Source organism: Candoia aspera, chromosome 5 (assembly GCF_035149785.1).
Source record: "Candoia aspera isolate rCanAsp1 chromosome 5, rCanAsp1.hap2, whole genome shotgun sequence".
In the NCBI taxonomy this organism is placed as follows: Eukaryota; Metazoa; Chordata; class Lepidosauria; order Squamata; family Boidae; genus Candoia; species Candoia aspera.
In genome coordinates, this window is record NC_086157.1 from 108,953,539 (window position 1) to 108,977,061 (window position 23,523).

At 41.2% G+C, this 23,523-nt stretch overlaps 1 protein-coding gene across 1 annotated transcript in view; it reads left to right on the forward strand.

The window, feature by feature from the left end:
• The window catches only part of LOC134499267 (protocadherin Fat 3-like), a 65,247-nt gene extending 42,471 nt beyond the window's left edge, over positions 1–22,776 (forward strand). Inside the window, exons 8-14 of the mRNA XM_063305918.1 lie at positions 2,293–2,761; positions 7,086–7,239; positions 8,645–9,297; positions 11,641–11,754; positions 16,585–16,644; positions 21,352–21,387; positions 22,066–22,776. Of these exons, the coding sequence (XP_063161988.1) occupies positions 2,293–2,761; positions 7,086–7,239; positions 8,645–9,297; positions 11,641–11,754; positions 16,585–16,644; positions 21,352–21,387; positions 22,066–22,688 (2,109 nt within the window). The 3' untranslated portion in view covers positions 22,689–22,776. The remainder of the gene's footprint in view (positions 1–2,292; positions 2,762–7,085; positions 7,240–8,644; positions 9,298–11,640; positions 11,755–16,584; positions 16,645–21,351; positions 21,388–22,065) is intronic.
• Positions 22,777–23,523: the final 747 nt, after the last annotated feature.

A 23,523-nucleotide genomic window follows, 5' to 3' on the forward strand; every position in this document is an offset into this window, starting at 1 on the left:
CCCCTCTAGTGTTTCATTTCTAAAATTGCAAAATCTCAAATTTCTATTGTTTATTTTCCAAAAGACTAAACAATTTATATTCCCACGAAAATTGTTTATTATTTCCCAAATCTTTGAGCAAAAGTCCTAATATCCAAAGTTGTCTGGTCCCTTCATTCATTTGTAACTTTCTTAGATTAAGTTCTTATTAAGATTTTTGCCATTTACATGAATTTCTTTAAATTCTTTAGGCTGTTAATTTGTCTTTTGTACTGGAACAAAGGTTAACTCACCAGGTGGTTTTTCAAACTCGTTGCTTTGAAGATCTCTTTCAACTTTAAAGTAATTACATTTTAGAAAGTGAGGCTTAACAAATGTAGTGTCCTTAAAAGGCTCCATTGCAGTTGATAGTTTGATGGCTTCCTTCATCTCCTGACACTCAGACCCGTGGGAAACCACTAACCTGCAGTCTCCTCACGAGGAGCTGTTGTCCAGAGCACAAGTAGGCAATCTCTCATCTTCTCCTTTATCCGGAGAGGTTCTGTTAGACCAGGCTTGTCACCAGTCCGTCGGTCCTGGCCGCATCATCATCTCCACTTCTTTGGAGACTTCTAGTTCACCATTTCCTAACTTGGAAGTCAAAATCCCCTTTGCTGTTGGGCTGTTTTAAAAACATAAATGCCCTGCTTGATAGGACCCCTGGCCCAACTAATCTAGCCATCTGTTCTCATATCGCCAGCCAACTGCACAAGGAGCCCACTAGTCTCCCAGCAGATGGCCTTCAGAGGCAGTCCCACCACCATCAAGGCTAATTATTCCCATGCTTCCTGCAATGCCCAAGGAAATTGCAATATAAGATCGCAGTGTGAGGTTCTGTACTGGGCCATCAAAGACCCAGGGATTCCTGAGTTTTGATTTGCAGACTGCCTTCCTCCTAAGAGAGAGAAGAGAATGTTTGGCATCCCCTCCCCTCCAAATTAAAGGCACATTTCCTAACACAGATAAAGAAAGAACAATCTTTGGAAGCACACTGTTAGGGTTTTTCTTAATATGGTACAGAAACAGAGACTAAGGCTGTATTTGTTCTTCCCACAAAACTCTTTTATTGCACAAAATTAAACTCCTATCTTATTATACTATATTCTTATTACTATAAGTTGACTACTACTCTATTTCTATTCTTATTTAATCTATACATTTCTATCTCCCTGTTCTATTTCTATGTTCCTATTACTGTGTTAGCACTACGTTTTCTTATCTTAACTATTTCTTCCTTAAATCTTTCTTTTTCCCCCAGGTCTTCAGCTCTTGCAGCCAATCTCAGCCCATTTGCATGTGAAAACCCTTTTCAGTCCTTTATAGATTTGCAAATGGGCTTTTCTCTTTCTTCCCCCCACCCCCACCCCCAGCACTCACAGTCCTCTGTTTATGGAGCTGGTTTGTAGAGCTCTGCACTTGGACTGCTGCATGGAGTGGGCTTGCTTAGGTTTGCAGACTCTGGTCCCCATTTTCCTCCCCATCTCTCAACTCTGCCTCTCAGTGGTCTTGCAGCTCCAAGAATTGAAGTTTTCTCTTGCTGTCTGTTGGAGTTCCTCTTTCCAACTTCTCTGCTGCTTTCTGGGCTTCACTTTTTTCCTTGACACACCCACACCCATCCTTGTTTTCAGTTCCTTTTTTATCAAAAAACTTTCCAGTTAAGGAGAAGGTGGGGCTGTTTTAACCCTCTTTCTCAGGTAGCCCCAAAACTCTGGAATCCAGGAAGAAACAATGCCTGCTCACTCCAGGTGGTGAGTTCACTCTTCCATACACACATTACTAATATTTTAGGGCAGTGTTTCACAACCTTGGGAACTTTAAGATGTGTGGACTTCAACTCCCAGAATTCCCCAGCCAACATGGCTAGCTGGGGGATTCTGGGAATTGAAGCCCACACAACTTAAAGTTCCCAAGGTTGTGAAACACTGTCCTAGGACAAAGGGTGATGTCAAGCAAATATTTGCTCCCATGTTTCAGCCATCTATGTTTCTCATGGTTCTGGGACATGGAACAGCCCGTGTAGCCATGATCTGAGAGGCATGGAGAATCATGTGAAAGGGAGCACCCCATTTAATGCTTGAAAAATAATAGGCAACTCTTTGGCTTGACTCAGAAGTAAACCAGGGAGCAAAGCTTATGTTGCCAGTTAACTGGCCAGACTCCGTATGTGACTTCAGCTTGGTAAAATAAGAATTTAAATTTGCTGGAAGGGCTGGGGCAGTGACATCTCTACCGTTACAGGCTCTGGTTCCCTGACATTTCACTTTCCATTTGCAGATTGTGGATGGTAAACTGTGGTTCCAGTTGGACTGTGGCACTGGCCCGGGCATCCTGGGCATTTCAGGCAGGACGGTTAATGACGGGAGTTGGCATTCTGTCTTCCTTGAGTTGAACCGGAATTTCACCAGCCTCTCGCTTGACGACAGCTACGTGGAGAGGCGCAAAGCTCCCCTTTACTTCCAGACGCTGAGCACCGACAGCTCCGTTTATTTTGGAGCCCAGGTGCAAGTGGACAATGTCCGAAGCTTAACAGACAAGAGGTCCACCCAGGTCCTGAGCGGCTTTCAAGGCTGTTTGGATTCCATCATCCTCAATAACAACGAATTGCCCCTCCAGAACAAACGCAGCAGCTTTGCGGAAGTGGTGGGACTAACAGAGCTGAAGCTGGGCTGTGTGCTGTATCCTGATGCCTGCGAGCGCAACCCTTGCCAGAATGGAGGAACATGTATCGGTGTGCCCTCTGGTGGTAAATATTCTCATACTGTACTTGGGATTTTTCAGGGCGGGGGGGTGAGCTTGGTTGTGCCTTCGGCTTCTCTGCCAACTCACTGTCCATTTGTCGATTGATTTTGAGCTGCAGAGAGAGATTGGAAACATCCTGCATTACTTTCTGCATAGCATTAGTTCACAGAGCCATCAATTTAATAATATACTCCATTTGTCTTTGGTCAGACATATTGACTCATTGTGTGTTGGGCAGCATCCCCCAAATAATTCACAATAATTCTCTGCACTTTTTTTTTTTTGCACTCTTAATTGACCTGAGTGCCCCTAAATCACTCTTTCTCTAGATGATCGATTAGGGTTCTGCATTGCAATCAGTCATTCCAATGATCTCCTAACCTGTCCAAGATGCTGTGCTGTGGACCCATCCAATGGGGCAATGATGATGATCACAGTGATAATGATTTGTTTTCTGATCTGAGGGCAAATCTATTGATCAGAAAGTCTAACCCTCTTCCTACTGCTACTCTCTCCTATTCCTCCATGAGATTAGACACAAGTGCCAAAGTATCATGTGGAGCAATAATTTCCCTTTTTCCTGAACCTGTTCTATTTTTATATTCTTGAAATATAAAATAGAATTTTATATTTCAAGAATATAAAATTTTTTTATGAGCTTTGAGGAGGGATTTGATTTTTTATGAGCTTTGAGGAAGGATTTGATTCATATCAGGACAGTTTTTACAGCCATCCACTCCTCCTAAGGTACATTATAGTCTATTCCTTACTTACTCCAAGCCACCTCAGTATTGGAATCCCTGTGGATTTGTACCACATCCCTACCACATATACAACAAGGAACATAGAAGAAGAGTCCAGTGGTTGGGTGGGTCCTTCCTGAAGGTATGTGCCCTTGCTTGTATTTGAAGCTCATGCAAATGAGTTTGCATCTAATCCTACTGAAACAACTTTGTGGCCCTCTCCTTGGGAAAAAGAATGAAACAGTATCCTACTGCATAAATTGGGTTAATCCCACTTGCTAGAAATGAATTCTCAGTGGAAAATGCTTTTCTGTGTTATTGGTGATCTACCCATATAAATAATCTAATACTGTATGTACATGTGCATGTGCATATCCTACCAATGAATATATTGTAACCCATTCTGCCATTTTTCCTACTCTGTACAAACACCGTATCTTTGGCCATCCCGCACCATCCCAGCCCTGCCTTTAGCTTGTTTCATTTGTCCATTCAGGCTTCTTTGCACCTTCGTATTAATACTGGCTATCTCCTAGATTACGTCAATCATACCGGAAGTGAGCTCAAGGACATGCTTGGCAAAAAAACAATGATCGTGTACAGAGACCTGAACACTTCAGCATTAGCACATTTGATATGCAACATCAGGGCATGTGTTAATGCAAAGTTGTATGTGCAAGACTTCTTCATTTGCAAATGTGAAAGCAAGGAAAGCAGGATGACAAGAAGCTTTTACGAAAACAGCTAAATACAATTATTTATGTTTCTGCATCGTGAAGATAAAACCAATGCCTAACTTTCACTTGCAATTTTATAAATTAGGTCAAGCATTCCCCGCATAAATAAGCAAAGTAAAAGGGGGACTGGCTTGTCTTGCGATCGATCTTGCTGGACTCTGTTGATAGGAATGTGCAGCAAATAGCATGATGTTCAAATTGAAAGCTTTCTACCAAATCACTTGAAGATAAGTCCCCTTTTACTTCATCCCTCAGCGGATTGAATGCTTCCCATTTACATGGGCTGCTGGAAGGGAAGAGCATCTTCAAATGAGGGTACATTTTATTAGGAGAGACATACAAGCAGCTCATATCCCAATGCCTTGCTGCTCCATTTTGTGTTCTAAAGCTGGTTAGGCGTTACTGCTGCCGTGGGAGAGCCAGTGCGCCAAGGGGATTGTTCAGCTTCCTTACTCGCAGTCTGCTCTCTCTCTCTTGTGCACATCTCTTTCTGTTGTCTCTTGTTAGGAAATTTATTTCCCTGGGCTTTTATTTCACAGTCTCAGCAGCGTATGTAAATAAAGGATTGTAATGGTGCCATAATTCTAAAGCAGCGGCCCTTAGCTATATATCAGCCAGTCTATAAGACAATCAGCTGCCGCACCCAGTACGAGACTTCCTATCCGTTCCACCCCCCAAACAAAATAATTTATTAACCCAAGCAGTCTTCTGTATATAAAAAAGGTATATATAATTAAAATGAGTCCAACAGAAGACTTTATATTATGTCAGATCATAGATCAACCTGTTGGCTAAAAGAACTGGCCGTGGCTAGAACAGGTCTTTTCACACATTACTCGGGGACTGCCAACTGGGTCAGTCACGGAGAGAGCTTTGGAAGTGTGGGCCAAAGAGACATGTGTCCCATTGTAATTTGCAACTAAAATCCATGTGAAAATGTGCATTTCAGTACACATTTTTAAACATAGTTTTTCCTCAAAATATGCACCTCTGAATAGTTTTTGCCCCAAATCCTTAGGTTGTTACTTTTTAAGCAAGAATGCATAAGAAGGTTTGGGAAGGCATTTGGTAACTAATGCCATTCCAAGGCATTTTGGTCTGATCAGCAGGAATTTTCAGGCATCCCTAAGTCATAATCATCCCTGATTCCTCTGTGGGTGTGTCTCCAGAATGCACACATTTATGAACTCTAGATTATTTTTATTTCCCCTTCCATTTTTAACTGAGTACATGCAACCCATCGCAGCTGTAAATAAGGAAATGTATGAACTGTAAATAAAGGAAGTCTTTGGTATAGGTATAGATAGAGATATATAGATCTATAGATATAGAAAAATTTTATTGAAAGTTTTAACAACAATAATATGAACTCATACAAAGTAAAATAGAATGAAAGAGAAGAAAGAGAAAGGGAGAGAAAAAAGAAGATAAAAATGCAAAAAGAAAAAAAGAAGAAAAATAGAAAAAAGATATAAAAGATATAAAAGATACGAAGAAGCGGCTTCCAATCTTCTTCATAGCAGTTCTAAGTACAATTATAAATTATAATAAACTCTCTAAAGTTACATCATGAGTCTCTTCTTTCTATAATCTATCCTGTCTAATCATCAAAACCATTAATAAAAGAAGTCTAATGTATGAACTACCTGCAAAATAAAATCCAGGAACCAAAACCATTGATTAACTTCGGCAAAGCAAGGAAGTTTTCATTCTTTTCAGAAAATATTTGCATTTAGAATCTAAATTAAACAAGTTTCAGTCCCAGTAGCTGGGCTGGGGATCTCAGAAACCATTGGCTGTTCAGGGTTTTTTTTTTAAAAGTGAGACATAGTAATTGACATCCTAATGGCACCATCCCATTTATTCTGGTTATTGTCAGTGGGCAGATCACTGGAATAAGTTCTGTGTGATGTAGCAATTGGTCCCTTATGACTATTGTTAATACCTACAATTCAAAAGAATTAGCATCTTTGGAAGCTCATTAAAATAGAAATATAAAAACTGACTGCAGTTAGAAACCCTTTTACCGGAGATGCCAGTCATTTTTCTATCAGCAGCTGAAAAAGATGGTGATAGAAAAATTGCCCTTGTCATCATACACATGTTCCTTGTTACATGTTAACGATGCACAGCACCGAACATAAAAAGAGCAGTAAAAATGATGGGTAGTGCTGAAGCTGCTGTTGGGCCACAGTTGCAGCTGGTGATTAAATCTGCTTCCTCTTCATTTTCCATACCCCTGAAATTCAAGGTACCATTAAATGGGATGTGCGTTCAAATTTAAAGGGCCTCGCTTTTGCTTCTTTTTATCTTGTATCAAGATACTGGCATTCTCCAAAATGTTTGGAAATCCTTGCAGCCCGTCTATTCCATGCAGCGTATAGGACACGCTTGCACTTAGTCATTTGGGCAAAGAAGAGGTCCAAGAGAAGGCTGATAAGTCTCCAGCATGATGCCTCCTCATACTGTAGGCTTTAGAGAGGTAACTTGGCTGATTGGAAGGACCTTATTCATAAATACAGCAACAGATGTGCAGTGTTTAGAATCTGTATTTGAAGCTCCTCTGTTGTTATGGCTTTGATTTTCTTTTATATTAAAGTTAAATAGCCTTCAGACTTTTTGATAAACCAACAAAAGGTCGTAATCTACAGTCTGTGCGTGACTTTGTTCCTAATGTAAGATTTGTAATCTAGGGATATCCCTAAATTGGCCACCAGAGGGTGATAAAATACCAATTTATCTCTGCTAACTTTCCCAAGGCAACATACCCCATTTGGAGAATATAGTTTCATTTATCAGTTAAATTTATACTTATCCAATTCTCCTTCTCTACCTCCTCCTAACTTAGGTTACCAGTGCAGTTGCCTTTCTCAGTTCACTGGACGGAACTGTGAATCGGAGATCACAGCCTGCTTTCCAAATCCTTGCCACAACGGAGGATCCTGTGACCCCATAGGCAGTGCCTTCATCTGCACCTGCAAGAGTGGATTAACTGGAGTGACGTAAGTAAAGTCATCCTGGGGAAGATCTTGTTGGGCTGCCAGAGCTCCTCAAAGGTTTTGGACTTAGCATCACTAATTTGCAGCAAAATATAGCAAGAAAAAAGAACTCTGGAGAGCTAATTCCACTGATGATACAAAGTTATGGTTACTGTGTAGTTATACAATAATAATTGGAGAACACGCAGTGCTATAGAAATTAAAGCAGCTATTTTTTCAAAGCATTGATGAGAAACATCTATGTTTTGCATCTGTCCTCTCAGTTTCTTCAGGCTGAAATCAAGTAGCAAGCGTAGGATTGGCAGATAGTCAACCATCCATGGGAAGACTGAGATCTGCAGTGACCTTCAGACTTGTAACTGAAGATCACCTCAAGCTACTCTGAAGTTCCTCCATCCTTGTGTATGGAAGCAGCCACTCCTTGCAGCTTATCACTGAATTATAGCTTTTAAGTGAGATACTCTTAGAAAACCATTGACTGCTTGATCCCACTGAGGCTGGATATTAGATCTTCCCAGACAAGAAAAAATATAAGAGGGCTTTGTCATACTTGTGCCTTGCATAAGCAGCAAGATCTTTCGGAGCTCTGACATATTTCAATATCCTTAATTGTTCTTCATCTATATATGTAACCTATCCAATGATCAACTGGCCATCCATTAGCAATTTCAGACAGGCAGCAGATAGGCAGTTACTGAACGGGATAGTTCATTAGTATGATATGGAACAGATCATTATTATTAATTTTATCCCTTCAACCTTAGTCTACGGTACATTGAATTATTGGGTTGCATTTAACAAAGGCAAGCATATAGCAAGCCACATTAGAGAGTGGTTTGGTGGTTGAGGTTGGACTCGAGAATAGCAGACCCAAGTTCAAGTCCATCTTCAGTTATGGAAACTCATTGAGTAACTTGGGGCTTGCCACTTTCTCAAAGCCCAACCTATTCAACAAGGTACTGGTTGTGAAAAAAATTGGAGGAGTGTTATGTATGGTCTCTTTGTTAATATGTTTTCTACTACAGATTAAGGTTACTATGGTAACTAATCATTTTGGCCGGGTGAAGAGGTTGAATTTAATTGTCCCCTTTTCACGTGTTAATGGTTGCATTGCCTAAGGGGAGGAACTTGCCTGGACTTGTTTCAGTTTCCCTTCTGTGTAGGCATGTAGAGAGTTAAGCAGCTCTCACTGAGAGCCTGTAAATATGTTTGCTTTCTGTAAATAAAATTATTTTTATAGAAATGCCTGGTCTCCTGGGCCAAATGCTTTCTAGCACTCTGCCAACACTCTTGAGGTCATAGAAGAAGGGCAGCATATAAATCTAAGACTTAACTGGATAAAATACATGGAAGGTAAAAGCGTGAAACTGCTGAAACCTCTCATCCCCTTTGATATTCTTTCTTGTAGGTGTGATGAAGATATCAACGAATGTGAAAGAGAGGAATGTGAAAATGGGGGCTCTTGCGTCAATGTATTTGGCTCATTTCTGTGTAACTGCACGCCCGGATATGTGGGCCAACACTGTGGGCTAAGACCAGTAGTTGTTCCTAATATCCAAGCTGGCCATTCTTATGTGGGCAAAGAAGAATTGATAGGCATTGCTGTTGTTCTTTTCATCATCTTTTTGTTAATAGTCCTCTTCATAGTCTTCCGCAAGAAAGTTTTCCGGAAGAATTACTCTCGGAACAACATCACTTTAGTCCAAGACCCAGCTACTGCTGCTCTGCTTCACAAAAGCAATGGCATTCAGTTCAAGAACATGAGGACCAGTGGGGACAGCCGTAATATCTATCAAGAAGTAGGACCACCTCAGGTCCCAGTGAGGCCAATGGCCTACACCCCTTGCTTCCAGAGTGAGTCTAGGAACAATTTGGACAAGATAGTTGATGGACATGGGGTGGAACATCAAGAGATGACAACCTTCCATCCTGAATCTCCCCGGATCCTAACAGCAAGGCGGGGTGTTGTAGTGTGCAGTGTGGCTCCCAACTTACCAGCTGTATCCCCATGCCGTTCTGATTGTGACTCCATCAGGAAGACCTGGGAAAATGGCACTGAAAGTGAGTAACTTTCCCCCACCTTTCTGGATTTTTGTATTCACATTTCTTTCCCCTATTACTATTTTAGCCTCATAACCACCCTGTGGTTATGACTGATACAAGGGTTATAACTGGCCTGCTTATATATACAAGTGAGCATAGCTCAGAAGAACCAAGGTTCAGTTCTTAGCATCTTCTTGGAAATATTCCTGCTTAAAACCCAACAGAGTCATTGCTGCTCTAAATATATAGGCATTAGCTCACCATAATATAAAGCATAAGAGAAGAAGAGTCATCTAGGTTGGTGCAGTTATTTGAATCTGAAGCAAAAAAAGCTTTTTTGGAGGGTCAGTACCCCCTTACAGCAGCTGCATCTTTTCCTGTGTTTATACTGTAGTGAAACAGTCCCAGGAAAGATGTAGTTGAATTAATGAGGCACTGAGTACAATGGAGTCATGGCACCTTCTTGCCATCTCCTTAATATCTCCTTAATTCAGTCACATGTTTTCCTGGCATCACATGGCTACAGTAAAAAAAAAATCAGGAAAAGATACAGCTGCTTTAAGGAGGGACCTATAGAAGCAGTGTGCTTGCCCACTTCTTCTGCAAAACGTCTCTTCCGCTGCAGATCTGAGTAGCTGCACATTCCTAGGACAATTCTATAGACACTTACCCCAAAGGAAGCCCTACTGGACTCAGTAAGAAAGAGAGAAATGCATGATACGTGTATGTATTTGTAAGTCTATTTTGTCCATTTCCATTCAAAAAATAAGTTATTTTTCCATATTCTTTTCCATTTTCTGTATTGCAAAATTCAGACTCGGATGAAAAATCGAAAGGTAGCTATTTCAGTCCCCAGAGTGTGGAACAAGTGAAATACAGATCAAATGAAGTCCAGAGCATTCCTACAGCTGCAGATATACATACATTTGTTTTATTTATTTATCAAATTTTTATCACCACCCATCTCCCCCCTGAGGAGGAATAAGCTACATTATGCATTGCATAGCAGTCGACTAGGGAATAGAGAAATTAAAACAGTGGTTTTATATGGGTATAATGGAAAACACCAAAAACTATCCACATCACTGCATTCTGGACCAGTTGCAGCTTCCAAATGCTTTTCAAGGGCAGCCCCATATGCAGCATGGTTACAATAATCCAAAAGGAAAGTTGTTAAGGCATGGATCACTGTGAGCAAGGCCTCCTAGGGCAGGAATGGGCACAACTGAAATGATAGAGGTTTAGATTGGGTTACCAGCTCAAGTAAATACAGTACCAGTCAGTTTTGACGCATTTTGTCCAGTTTGCCGCAAGGCTAACTAAAGCCCAGCATGCTTGTGATATTCTAGGCAAGCTAGGATCTCTATCCAGAAGCTGTTTGGCAGGCCAACAGACTGTTGCCTGTATCCCACCAGCTAGGACAGACATGCAGTGTGCTGGTACGTATCCAGGATGTGCCTACTACTTCTGTGGCATACCAACAATATCTGCTTCTGCTGTAAATTAGCCATTTAATCAGTGAGCTATCAGGCACAGATTAACTGAATAATCTTTAATCATACGACAGCCCTGAGATAGGCGCCCAAGCATATGCACAATGTTATTACTTCAGTAATTGAATCACATTTAATTATACAGTTCTCAATCATGATAAAATTAGCAATTTGGAATCTTTTATTTTTGTCCCAAATAACATGTCTTGCCCTATCACTAATAAATAGGTGTTGGATACACATACATTTGAAACCATCTTCTGGTGATATATACCACAAATCAACCTTCAGACTTCTCTAACTAGTGTTCTGGGATTTGAAGTCTCAACACATCTGGAAGGCACCATATTGGGAAAAGCTGCCGCCAAGGAGTTTGATAAATAAATAACAAGCAGTCTGCTTGTCTCTTGTAGGAAGCTGGCAGAATTTTTTCAACTTGCCAGAGCTACTCAGGGCAGAATGTAAAGCTAGCAGTTTACTTACATGACTTCTTAGACGTTGAAGCTGAGAAATGGGAAAAGGGGAAGAAAACGCTCGCTGCCAAGAGGCAACAGCCCACTCTAAAATTCCACAGAACTCCAGTATTTTTACCTGCTTCCTCCTGTATTGCACCTGAGCCAGAACCAGATCATCTCAGGTGCTGAAGTCATATGAGAGCCACAGAAGCACCAGCCATTCCTGAGGCTGTGCAAATCCTTTGTCTGAAAGTATGTTCCATTGTGAAAGTGGAAAGTCTTTTTATATTTAGATCTAACAGATATAATGGGGAGCCGTTCCTGAACCAAGAAGTCCCGCTGGATGTCATGTGATCTAAGCACAGGTCTGAATATCCATACCACCCATTCTCTTCTCTCTTCCATGTGTCTAGGCAAAGGAATTGATGATATGGAAGAGGTGACCTGTTTGTCGGGAAGCAATAAAGGCAGCAATTCTGAAGTGCAGTCTCTCAGCTCTTACCAGTCAGATTCGGGTGATGATAACGGTAAGAATATAAGTAATATTTCCCCTCCTGCTTGAAATAATTTTTATGTTATCACCAAAAAGGCTTGGGTACTAAGATTCTAGCAAATCTTTCTGTACTGAATAAAATGTTCAATAGCATGGTGTGATCACTGTATAATATTGATGCTAAACAATTAACTTCTATAGGTAGTCGGGACATGGAAATCAGCTGTTGAGAGCTTTGTATTAAACTTGGTGTATGCAAAGGATATTTTGAATTTTATTGCACTGAAGGCTGCTACTTTTGGCAAGCTGTCTTGAAAAAAAGTAATTATGTTTTTTCCCCTTACAACTACAATTACCATTAGGGAGTAATGTGCTTAAAATTGCAAATAAAATCTCTAGGAGAAGGATCTGAAATTCTGTAGCGAGGCCTATCTTGATGTTTCTATTCTCAAAAGTTACAGAAAATCACTGAACAAATGAATAAATCACACAGTTGCTATGATACAGACGATGCTGTAGTAGACATTTCCCCTTCCAGACTGAGCTTCATGCATAAACCCAAATAAGGGGTAACCTCCACAGAGGTAGGAGGGAAGATGCCTAATAGCATAATCATTTCTGGAGCCAAGTACAATGGCCTGGGCATAAACCCATTTACCCTGACCTGAAGGTTTGAGTGATCGCCACATTTCATGGTATTTTTGGCAAACTCAGTGTGGCATCTTGAGAGATTTCAGTCCAGGAGTGCCCAGCTATCATGAGGGTTGCAAAATGTTGGTAAACCAAATACCGTGTGAGGCTTCCCACATGAGATTTGTGAAATGACTAAAATTTAGATGTTGACATGCTAGTATATCATGTATGTAGAACTTCAAGTCAACTTAAATGTTCTATTGCTATCATTGCTAGGGTCTCTTCGGGCATTTTATTTGCTCCTCTGCTTGTGGCACGAGATGGCATCCATCAAGTGACTGACATGGCCACCTCTGTCATTAGGCATTGGAAACATTTGATTCTGTGCTGCCAAAAAAACCCAGCATCTTCTTAGTTACTTCACTGACACCTGTATTTTTACTTCTAAGGAGAAAGGCAGGTGCTTATGGAATTTTGTTCCTCAGATGCCAACATAATTGACTAGAGTTTTAAAATTGATAACCTAGCTAGAGTCAGGAGTTATGGAAGGACACCATTCATCATTCTGCTTCAAGCAGGAAAAACCTCTTGGCATGGTCCTGGTGTCTGTTGTATGTATGCATGATTTGCCTCAACAAAGCAGTTCAGACATGATAAAATTCCTACTCCTTTTTATTGTTTAGTTAACATCACATTGGCTTTCATGGCATTTTCCCATCTTGATTTCCATCTTCATTCAGCCATTCTTCACGTGCCCCAGTAGTGCATATGGTTCACAAGACTAACAGAGAAGTCATCATGGCTGCTCCCACCCACTTCATAATTCTTGGTAATTCCCCATGCCAGGGCCTCCAAATGTATACAGAGCCACTGGACTAGTTTGGAATGTTGAGGAACTGCCAAGGAGGTCAGCACAAAAGGATTGCCATGGAAGGCACCCGTTCATAAAATGGTAACCATGGAAGGCACCCATTCATAAAATGGCTGAGTAGAGTTTGCAGTCACTCACCCAATATTTATTTTACCCCCCCTCCAAAAAAAAAACCCATATGGGTAAATAGAAAGGATTTGCCCCCAAACCTGAATTGGATCTAGGCTTCAAAATACAAAGCAGTTTTGATCACCACGTCTTCTCTTTTGTTCTAGATCATGCGTACCCAGGACGATCCCCATCCTCTCTGTCTTTCTCTCCCACCTTGTCACACAAAATTTCAGATCACCTAGTCAGTCATTTTCTTTCTCATTCTGAATCAACCAGTCCCCAAATATTCTCTCACGCTAACTGTAAGGTCCGCTGTACTCAGATCTCAAATATTGTAGCCTCACGCATTTCCATTGTAGAAAAGGATAGCTTTTTATTCGAAGTTTGAAGTAAGCATTCCAGGAGAAAGCTGCAACTGTTAAAATTGGCACGCAAAGCCTAATTAAAACATTCCCCTATCAGTGAGCTCATTTCCCCCCTCCTACACCTGGCTCAAGCCGTTGCTATCACCCAGCACTTCGGCCTCCCTCCATCTAGCACAAACAATCTTGACACGTGTGGAGGCCTCTCAGTCTGACTGGCACTGAGAGGAACCAGCAATCAAATGCATGATCCTGACGCTAACACCCTAAGCACACTGACTCGTCTTTTATCCTTTCTATTTCTATCCATACCTTCTGTCCATACCTACTCAGATCCTATTTCCTGGTTTCTCATCCTTCTACTTGGGTCAGATCCTCTTAGGTTTCTCTGCTGTTTCTTTCCACTTTAGGTCAGTCACAGTTCTTGTCCATGCTCTCATCCCCAAATCTCCACAGTTTTCCATGCACTCACTGGCAACAAAGTCCTTTCGGGGGGGGGGGGTTGCATTCCTTTTTTCTGGGGAGTTGGGAATGGTTCAAAGGAAAATATGATCCTCCAAATATTTAAGATTCTCTGGGACCCTTTGTGGCTCAGAAGAATTCATGGCAAATGTTTTGAAGTCAGTGCTTTGAAGCACTACCCACTGGCTTTTGAAATTATATATATATATATATATATTTATATCCTCGTGTGGCGCAGAGTGGTAGGCGGCAGTATTGCAACTGAAACTCTCCCCACGACTCGAGTTCGATCCCAGTGGAAGCTGGATTCTCGGGTAGCTGGCTCAGGTCGACCTTCCATCCTTCCGAGGTTGGTAAAATGAGTACCCAGCTTGCTGGGGAAGGTGATGACTCAGGAAGGCAATGGCAAACCACCCCAATAGAGTCTGCCAAGAAAACGCCGCGAAAGCGGCATCTCCCCAAAGGGTGAAACATGACTCGGTGCTTGCACAGGGGACCTTTCACCACATATATATGTATGTATATATGTATGTATGTAATGCATGGTAGTATTTGTAGAGTGTTTGGTGAGAACACAAGGAAATGAGGTAGTGGTTATTGGGGCAAGGTTGAAAGGTAACCACCTCTCAGTATCAGATAGCTAACACTGATAGGCAAGTGATTTCTAAAGGTCAGATTGTCAGATCCAATGGTTCTTTGGACAAGCATTTCAGCATATGTATTCCTTTCCTATTTTAATGGTGTGAAAGAGATTGTTCTTTAGGGTATCCTTTTGAAATTCTTTTCCCAGAGCCATGTCAGGATCACAGCATTTTCGAAGTATTGATCCCATTAGTTTGAAAGCAGCTCTGGGGAGGGATACTGGCTGGATACGTTACAGAGCCCTTTAGTCACTCTCCAGACGTGTTAGACTGCGACTCAAGGTCATGTTGGCTGGAAATTCTGGGACTTTCAGCTTTTAAGGGTCTCCAGAAACCAGGAAAAGCACTAAAACAGGTCATATAAGGATTTGGGGGACTTTTCAAAAAGTCTTCAGTGTAACTGCTGTCCAAGAAGAGACAACCCAGACTTGGGAATATTTATACAGTAGCTAGATTAGGAAAAATCATTAGCTGCCTAGATGGGTGGAGTTTGGTTGGCCATGGAAATGTAACAATGATTCAGCCTCCTTTCTGTACCCTCAAGGAGGATGGTTTACCAAGAGGAGCATAGGATCATAGACCTCAGCAATGTGCAGTGCTTTGCATGTCATGGGTGTTGGGTTCGATATCTGATTCCAAAGTAGAAAAGCTGCTGATCCAAGGATATTTGTGGACCTTTCAAAGCTTTGTGTGCGTCCCTAAGAACTCCTTCAAAAACTGTTACTAAATTTTACCATGATATGATAGTGGAAGAGGTAAATAATTAAATGCATAAATATTAACTGAATTTAATTAATTTAAAATATGTTTAATTTAAATTTAAATTATGTTGTTTTTTTCCTGGCCTTGCATACTTCTTTGTCCTGACCTTTCCCTCCCTCCCCACACCACCCCGTATAGTAAAAAAAAGCTTCATTCCCATAGTTGTTGCTTTTGAATTAAAGGTTCAAGTTACAGTTGATAATTAAAATCTGTTGGTGATCCTGGAATGAATGCCAATCCAAATAAATTCTGAGCTAAATGAACCAATGATCTACAAAGGGGGTCTTATTCTAACATTAGTCTACTGGTTGTATTCGGACTGTTACTAATATGAAATTCTCCCTTTTGAGAATTGATAAACCCAACATTGAATAAGTGGCCATCTCTGGCCTAAAGGGATGTTAAAAATAATTACGGAATAGTAGCCTTTAAATGGAAGCTATTTAACGAGCAATGTTTAATCTGAGATTTCTACCTTTCTTAAATGTTTCCCTAGCAGAATTTGCAACTCCCCACCAAGGTTTTGTGTTCACTGAGCAGTAAGAAACAAGCAATCCTAATGGGAAAGGATTTAGCCAAAGACTTTTCAAACCATCTTGTGTCCTTCTGGTTGCCTCAAAGACAAGGGCCACTTCAAAGGCAGCCCTTAATCTTAAGAGGTTTTAAGCAATGATCACATAGAGATGAGTGTCAGTTAGATAACCCTCTTCTGGTTCATTGAATCTTTCAGGTTGAATTTATGAACTGGTAGTAGTCATCTCATGGGATCTTTTGATTGTTTTTCCCATTTGCTTTCCTGTTGTAGTGGGGAAAAAGAGAGAGAATGTGTGTATGGGATTGCCAGAAGTTGAAATTTTCTTAAATCATTGCATAACTCATTTGTAACAGTCTACCCTTCCTTAGTCCATCTCTCACAGATAATCTGAGATTATGTCATTGATAATCTTATAACTCTGTGTGTAATAAATAAATACTAACTTGAGACTGTCCTTCCTTTATTTCTGCTTTCCTCCTCCTGCAAGCTTCCATTGTGACTGTCATACAACTTGTCAACAATGTAGTTGACACAATAGAAAATGAAGGTATTTAATCTTTTTAAAAATATACATATATATATAAACTTCTCCTCCTGCACTGTTGTCTATTGTTTGTTGATTGTTTGTTCGTTTGTCTGGTATTGTTCTTCTATATGAAAGATCACAGCAGAACTTTGTTAACTCACACTTACTAGCCAGGACTCAGCGAACAACTATTTTGCAAAGAAGGTAGATCTAGAAAGATAGCAACAAATACTGATCAAAAACAAACTACCACACTTCATTTATTATGATTGCAGACCTTAGAGCAGTGGGACCTTAGAATTCTGGGAGTTGGTCCACTCATCTTAAACTTGCCAAGGTTCAACTTGCCTTAGAGAATTGAAGCCAACAAGGTTTTGTTTCTAATCAGCTTTGTCTGGTGGGGGAGAGAGTTCCCAAACAAGTGCTGTCCATTAAAGCTGAACAAGTGAAACTAAATTAACAGAAAGGAGCTGTGTCAGAGGGTGGGAAAACAAGTATACGCAGTTCTCTGTTCACAGGGATATTTAACATACAGTGTATATACAGTGGCCTTAGCTTAACACGCTACACATATACCATTCCACAGATACCATTTTTTACGTTTTTTATCTGTTTCACTTCCTCCCTTCCTCACTCACCCAGCTTCCTTCTCTGTGCTTTCACTCCTGGGCTCGCATCTATACTAGGGAGAATACAGAAAGGGGAAAACATTCTTCTGGGATTCTTAGATTCCAGCATCTTTGTTGAGCTGTCTTCACTTACATCTGGTCCCCCCTCCAAACACTGTAGTCCTTTCCCCCAAACAGGTCACACTTTCCCTACTGGGCTCCAACTGCAGATTCCTCCTCCTTGATACACACAGTATTGCCAGTCCATGCTATACAAACACAACCCCAGGAATACCAATCTCCTCTTCCATTCCTGAATGCTTCTGTCCTGTTATATATTTACAGCTAGAAGGCAAGTGTTTTAATTGGGTAGACATGAAGCTTCTGGGCCTCTTCATGACACTGAACCTGATTTTGGTCCATAGGAAAAAAAGCCTTTAACCTTGAGACCCAAATCCATCAGAGCAACTCACCCTGCCACACACCTCCTTCCTTAAGATAAGGTCAGCTCTTTGAAGTAGACTTAGTCAATAAACAGACACTCAGGGATTCCAGGAATTCTCCTTTATTGTTGTAGGGTTTATTAACAAAATCTAGAAAGCCCATTCAAAACCTTCTCTGCCCCATTTTTAAGGACAATAAGGTCAAGGCAGGGCTGGTCCAAGTCTCTCTCATGCTTTCTACCTTCCCAGGGCTGAGGACCATTTCCTCTTTCCCCTCTTCCTTCGCAAGGCCAGAGTTAAATTCCTCTACAGATAAGGCCAGGGAGGTCTCCTCAAGCCTTGAATGCCCTTTGTTGTTTCTTTTGTCTTGTCTCCTTTGTGGTTCTGAAGTCTTCCTCGCTCATTCCCAAAGCTGATTCCTCATTTAAGCTGCAAACATTTGTCTTCTCTGGGCTTTTTCCCTTGAACAGATTTAGGAGGGCTTGCAAAATAACTTCAACCTGCTCCAACAATTCTGTCTTCACTGGTAATGGGCTCTCTGCTTTGACACTAGCCCCATCTGCTGTGCCTTAACCTCTGTTTACTCTTTATGCTTTTCCCTTCCTCACTCAATCTCACTTCATGGGATTTATTCCCTCTTAATTCCTTTCATTTGGCTTTGTTAACAATATCTGCTGTGTTTGCTTCTCCTCCAGTCCCCTTAGCTTATTAAATGATGACATATTGAGATATTTGTGCCCACCACCACATCACAAGGTTAGATGAGCTGCAGTCCTCCTATAATGTATTTTGTGATTCATTGCTAACTGGGCCTTCACCGAAAGTGTCTTCCCAAAACTACATGCAGACTTGCCTGGCTGTTCTGGGAGAACCTCTAACAAAATAATGATGAACACCAGTGTTAATGTCAGCTGTATCATTAGACCAAGCATATTTCTTCCATTGACCCTTGCTTGTTGTTGTTGTTTTTTCCTTTTTCTTTTCAACTTAGCTGAACTTTGGCAATTAACAACCAATAAACTTTTCTGGGTCTTAGTTGAGCAGGTTTGGGCTCTGTGACCAATCTTACTGCTTATGTAACATCTTCTGCTTACATCCCCATCTTGGTTTGTTGCTGTTCCTTTTATCTTATTGACCTTCTAATTTAGTCTTCTTATTTGAGAGCACGGGGATATTTTTATCTAAAACTTCAGAGCTGCCTTCTCCAGCCTGGTTCCTTCCTTAATATTCTGAACTGTAATTTCCATCAATCCTAGCCAACATCACTAGTAGTCAGGGACTGAGAGAGTTGTAATCCCAAACATTTTCAAAATTAGTAAACCTGAAAAATAATTGTCAAATCTCCACCCAGATGCTTCCAGAAAAGAATATTGTTTGAAACTATCTTAGTGGGCACAGACATTGATGTGAAATGTTTTACACCTTGAGTCCTTGGAAGTAGCCCAAGTAACCAAATCAATGAACATTTCAATTCAGAAATGTCTACAACCTGGCTTGCATGATTCTTGCTTCAATCCAGGAAGGGAAAGGCAGTTGTTGTATCTTGCAGAGTGGGCAAGTTAAGAGGTTAGTGGAGTTCTGCTGTGCTGTGTAAAAATAACTGTGCCTTGCCCAACCTGGCATCTTTCAGATTGTGTGAGCCCCTAAACTCTCCAAAGTTCAGGTTGGCATGGCCCCAAACTAAGAATTCACCATTCCAACACATCTGGAGAGCGCCAGGTTGGGGAGAGCCACACTGCAACGAGTGACACACAAAAGCTCCTTGCACCTGGTCAAGAGAACATTTTGGAGTCCGTGCTTTTGTTTTGTTTTTGTATAGTCAGGGCCGGTTCAGACAGTGCTACCTGACCTGCGACCACTGGTAGGAGAGGAAGCTTCTTCCTTCTGCTCGCCTAGTTTCTGTATCCCCGTAAAACAGGAAACATATTTATCCCATCCTGCGGGCTGCTCTACCACAAAAAAAATCCTTGCAAGTTTTCAACACTTGCAACTCTTCCACAATAGCAACCCAACCATGCCATGTGGAAGTTGCTACACTGAGCAAATTCTTGCACAATTTGAGGCCTAGCCATAGAGAATAAAGCCAAAATTCTACCCCTGGTAGAAATCTGGAAGGGGTTGAACCCTTTCTGGCACCACTTCTGGCATGTTTCAGTTCTGCTTTTTGACTGAAGCAAAATCTGGTGGCAGCCCCATCAAAAAAAAACAGCAATAATGACAGCTGTCATTGCACAATGCATCGTAAAAGGAATGAGGGCTACCAAAAGCCCACCAGTTAAATTGCACCGAGACCTTGTGTTTCACTAACCCGTTGCACAGCAATCATGCAATCTGCATTTCATAGAGAGAGAGACTTAAAAGAAAATAGCTATATTCTGTAATTCTTTCTCAACTGCTGCTCTTAATCTTACGTATTCTTAACATGTTTCTAGCACTTATATTTAAAAACAGACAAACCGTATTTCCCAACGTAACAAGGATCCTATTGGATATGTTCATAGGTTATTTTCCCCCACTTGAATTGTCAGTGTCTGTTACTACCTGCCACTTCTCCTGTACCTTTAATGGCACCTTTATAGAAGGGTAGTAGGATACTTACATTGCTACGGCATGGGCTACTAAATTTTTGCAGAGTAAGTTGTATATCAAATGTTCCATATAGACAGTATTTTGCTATTTCTTATTATGGCTTGGAATAAGTCAACTTTGAAAGCTTGGAGAGCAAATACTCATATCAGCCAGGGAGCATAGCCTGTGGCCTCCAAGCCCCCCTTTCTGCAGCCCCTTGAGTATTCTGTGATTGCCCTACCAAACATTGGTTTCCCATCATTTTGACCTAAGAAAAAGTTGGTGTGCCAGTCCAGAATCATTGCAACAGAAGATCCTGGATCCATCCACATGCAGGAGACTCTTCCATTAATTTTGCATCATCTCCCCGCCCCCACTTTAACCCTTGACATCCTGAACAACCAGCCTCCAACTCTCTTTTACTAACTTTGGTGTTGACAGCACTGTACTAAGTGAGAAGGGCTAAGGAGCTGACTTGAAATGGGGAACACAACTCAGAAAAGAGACATAGAAAGCTTTCCTTGTCCCTTCTTAGCCAGTTAGCCATCCCATTCCCCAGATGGAAAGCCAGGGACGGATTCTGTGGTGTTTGCTTTTAGTGGCCCAATTGACTGCCTTTCTATTCTGTTCTGTTCAGGTTGTTATACCGTCCCCCTCACCGTGGTATCTGAGCGTACTTGGGCCCAGATTTGTTTGAACCGGCCCTGAAAATGGTAGATTCTTAATTTTTTTTTCTGTTTCACAGTGAGCAAGAAAGCAATACATCACACTCTTTTTTTAAAAAAAAAGAAAAGTGTATTGACTTTTGTGTTAAATCCAAAGTCAGTTTTGCATGTCTGATTCAGATAATTAAAGTCATCCATTCTATTCATTGGCGTAAAGTGCTGTTTCCATTTGTGTCTCTGTTAAGCCTGTTTAGGAGAAAAGCAGAATGATGTTTAACCTTTAAATGAAGCATGACTTAAAAGTACTTTTAATCATACCTTACATCAGACGTGTGTAGAAGCATATACCAAAGTTTTAAGATGTTTTGCAGTGCTCTGTTTAACTCTGCTGGTTGCAGACATGAGAATTTCCAGTGTTGCTTTTTTTCACTTTATATTTAACAGTCTCTGGTATGGATGAAGGACAGAACTACAACAGAGGTGACTTTGCATCTGCCTGCTGTAGTGGGTGGGAATGGGTGACCTTGACGGGATTGTCGAAATGTTACTAATATACTTCATTTGGCCTCAGTGTCTTGGCCTGTATTTTTATCTAGATTTTGCATGTCGGAGCATGTTACAAGACGTATTTTGGTCCTGCAGAAAAACATGGGGATTGCCTTCCATTTTATTTCAGGGTTTTGCAAGTCTCCCTTTTTCCCCCCTTTTCTGCCCATTATTTCGTTTGCCTATGTAATTTCTTTTCCCCTTCCCAGACCAAGAACTCGGAAATGAACACAAATGCAAAAGCATGTTGAGTTTTCCAATGTCTATATTTTATACACTTTTCTAAATAAATCCTCAACTGCCCGCATCTTCCGTGAGCTGAATTAGACTTTCAGCAAGTTCAATTTCTTACTTCCTTTCCTTTCCTTTGACTTCTTATTTAGAGATGGCTGTGTTGTGTCAGTTATTCCTGTGACGTGAGGTTGCTTCTCTTCACTTGGGCCAAAGCATGCTTGGCTGGTATTTCACAAAACCCCCCAAATCTTAAGATGCATGCTGTTTATTTGCTTAAACAACTTCATTACATACAGCCTCATGTGCATGTGATTTTTTGCGTTTCCCTTAAAGGTTATGCCATGTTTTCCCAACATAGTGGTTTGTTTCCTTCTACAGCTTATCACTGGGACACTTCTGACTGGATGCCAAGTGCACGTTTATCGGACATTGAGGAGGTGCCCCATTACGAGACAGCAGATGGCAGCTCAGCCCATCATGGGAGCACAAAGGAGCTTGAAACGGATTACTACCTTGGTGGCTATGATATCGACAGTGACTACCCTCCACCACATGAGGAGGAGTTTTTAAACCAAGACCAATTGCCCCCTCCCCTCCCAGAGGATTACCCAGACCAATATGAAGCCCTTCCACCATCCCAGCCAATCTCCATGGCCAGCACATTGAGCCCAGATTGTCGGAGGCGACCACAGTTTCACCCAAGCCAATACCTCCCTCCTCATCAGTTCCCCAATGAGATGGACAATGGTGGGTCTCAGACTGGGAGTGAATTTAGTACTTTTGGTGTTGGTCCAGGACCAAATACAGAAAACAGTGTGGCCAAGAAACCCTTATCTTTACACAATTCTCTGGATGCATCCTCCTCCGATATTTCAGTGGGTTGTGGCTTTGATGACTCCGAGATTGCCATGAGCGACTATGAAAGCATTGAGGAGTTCTCTCTGGAACACCATCAGATTCACATTCCTTTTGTGGAGACCCATCAGCAGACTCAAGTGTGAAGGAGCATTTTTCATGGACTTTGTTGCTGTTGTTTGGTCCCATTCATAGCATAACTAACTGTTCTCTTTTGCTTAAAAAAAAAAAAGAGTCCTATATATGGTGCGGGGTGGAAATCTAACTGAACCCATGTTAAGCCTATCAAAAAGATTGATGTTGTGCATGCACATTATGGAGAGAAAACAATAGGTTGTATCAGAAAATCAGTACCCAAGGTCATCCAGTAGTCTTTGGAGTTTGGCATTTGCTGTTTATTGCCAAAAGAAAGATTTCCTGGGGAAAAACGGCTTGATGACAGACCAACCCTTCCACTTCCCAGCATTGCTTGAGTATTTTAAACCCTAGGCCAGTTAGTCAGTAAGGAAAAGATAGGTGGTAAATTCTTTCTTCCCCCCTCCCCCCCCCACAAAAAAACCTTTCTAAATCAATTCAGAATTGCTGGTCCATTAAATGAAGTATTTCTCCATTGCCCTATATGCTGTCTGACTGCAATGAATGCGTTTATAAATAAGCCAATCTTCCACATCTTGATACTCACCTGGAGTATTAAGCTACAATTCCCATAATTGCTCATCTGCATGCTTGTTGGTCATTCAGTCTACAAATTATGAGAGTTGTAATCCAAGATACCAAGAGGACATCCGATTAAAAGTGGTTTTAACTCATGGCTGCAGCTCTAACTTTAAAATAACAGGGAATTGAGAGTTATTTGGCCATCTTGATAAGCCAAACGGTAGGCATTGAGATGGTCCCCTTAGTCCAAAACATATGGAACTTGCCACCAAGCAATCAGTCTTTGCTCTTGTTTAGGCAGTGGTGTGTGAACATGAAGCTTGC